A 1,721-nucleotide genomic window follows, 5' to 3' on the forward strand; every position below is an offset into this window, starting at 1 on the left:
AACATACCTTTTTTATCGTTTTCCTTTCTTTAATCTCCTCCAGTAGCTGTTCCTCACACTCAGAATCTGTAGTTTTTTACACTCATCCTCCTCTTCCTCATCTGAATCGGCCTCATCATCTGTTTGAAATGGCTCAAAAGCTGCTTTTATTAGCACTCACATTGACCAAATGGAAACCGGAATTTCTGTTCCATCTTTATATGCCTTTTAAAAATCTCTTCCAATTCTCTCCCATTCATCCAATTCCATAGTCGCTTGTTCTGGAAACCATGGGCAAAACTGCTCTACTGTACCAAAGAGTGGTAACAGATTCTGAGTACTCACTTTCATGCCCCCTTTTCATAATAAATGCCTTAAGAAATTCAAATAAGGAGAATGTTTGCTTTCACTTTGTCCCATTGTTACCCTGGTTTTCCGCCAAGCTTCTTTCAATCATCCTCGGGTGTCCTCTGACGATGCATCCTCCACTTTCACGTGCTCTAGGTTTCCTCCACCAGGGTCTTCGTCACCCCACGTTGGGCACCAGGAATGTTGGGGTGATCAGACCCAACACCAGGCCGTGGGGGCTACGAAGTCCAGCAGAGTCAAAGGAATGAGAAAACACAAGTTAAGACTTGAGAAAGTGGGACCAGGGAGCCAACGCTAGTATGGAGGCTGCGAAGGTCCCGAGCTCTGGGAGCCCAGGCTATTGATTGGTGATCAAACAAAGAAACAGGTGGTGAGGATGTGGGGGTTGAAAGGAAGCGATGTAGCAAGTGAATGAACTACAGCTGTGACGGTTTCGCATTTTCTTTGAAACGTATGGCTACTTGAGATAATGGGAGAGCTAGAAGCAAGGAGCCAGCAAGTCTGGACACATTCCAAAGGCCCCCAGGGGTTTTACCGTGGACCCCCGACATGTTCCAGGCCGTGTCTCAGCTTCTCTCCCAACACTCAGCTTTTCTCCCAACACAACCTAGCTTAAAGGATCCTCACATGCTGCGGCGATGACTCTGTGCATAGACCAAGGAAGCAGAAGCTGTGGTAGCCGGTAAAGTACTTCCTTGGTGGTCAACTTCTGGAGGGCTAAATGTGTGTGTGCATGAGTGACCAACAACCCTGCCTACGGTGTTGTTTGTGTGGATGGTGACGAGTCCTACTGCTGGATGGAGAGTGGGTCCTCTCCGCGGTTCCATAGCTACCTCGTATGGCTTAGGGCAACTCCTGCCGTGGTATTTATACCAGCATGCCAACACTAAGAGGGGCCTAATTCTCCTTTAGGGGAACAGCCAGAGAGGACAGCACGAGTGGGAAGTATGCAAAGGACCTTCCGAGGGGGAAAGCAGGGAAAAGGTCAACCTCCCAGGACAAGCAAGGCAAGACACCCCCTAGTTTGAGGGGTTGCGCCTTCCAGGACAGGCAAGACACACCTTGGTTTGAGGGGTGAGCCTTCCAGGACAGGCAAGGTGACACATCCATGGTTTGAGGGGTTGAACCTCACACAAACCCCCACTTTCTTCTTAGGGGAAGAAAGTGTAGCTCCACTACCACCAGTCCCTCCCCTAGGGGAAGAGGAAAGAGACAGGAGAACAGCAGCATAAGCAGCCGGCAGAGGCAAGGAAAGACCAGCAGAGAGAGCGAGCGGAACGGAGAGGAGAGAAAAAAGAGAGAGGGAAAGAGAAGGCAAAACAGGAAGGAACCATCTATACCAATTTTTTTTTTTTTTTTTTTTTTTTTTTTTT

At 48.6% G+C, this 1,721-nt stretch overlaps 1 protein-coding gene across 1 annotated transcript in view; it reads left to right on the plus strand.

Moving 5' to 3' along the window:
- Positions 1-895: 895 nt before the first annotated feature.
- LOC108540272 (proline-rich receptor-like protein kinase PERK3) overlaps positions 896-1,721 on the plus strand; it is a 29,780-nt gene continuing 28,954 nt past the window's right edge. Inside the window, exon 1 of the mRNA XM_017889244.1 lies at positions 896-1,030. Coding sequence (XP_017744733.1) covers positions 987-1,030 — 44 coding nt within the window. The 5' untranslated portion in view covers positions 896-986. The remainder of the gene's footprint in view (positions 1,031-1,721) is intronic.

This window comes from Rhinopithecus bieti, unplaced genomic scaffold (genome assembly GCF_001698545.2).
Source record: "Rhinopithecus bieti isolate Rb0 unplaced genomic scaffold, ASM169854v2 scaffold_19200, whole genome shotgun sequence".
Lineage (NCBI taxonomy): Eukaryota > Metazoa > Chordata > Mammalia > Primates > Cercopithecidae > Rhinopithecus > Rhinopithecus bieti.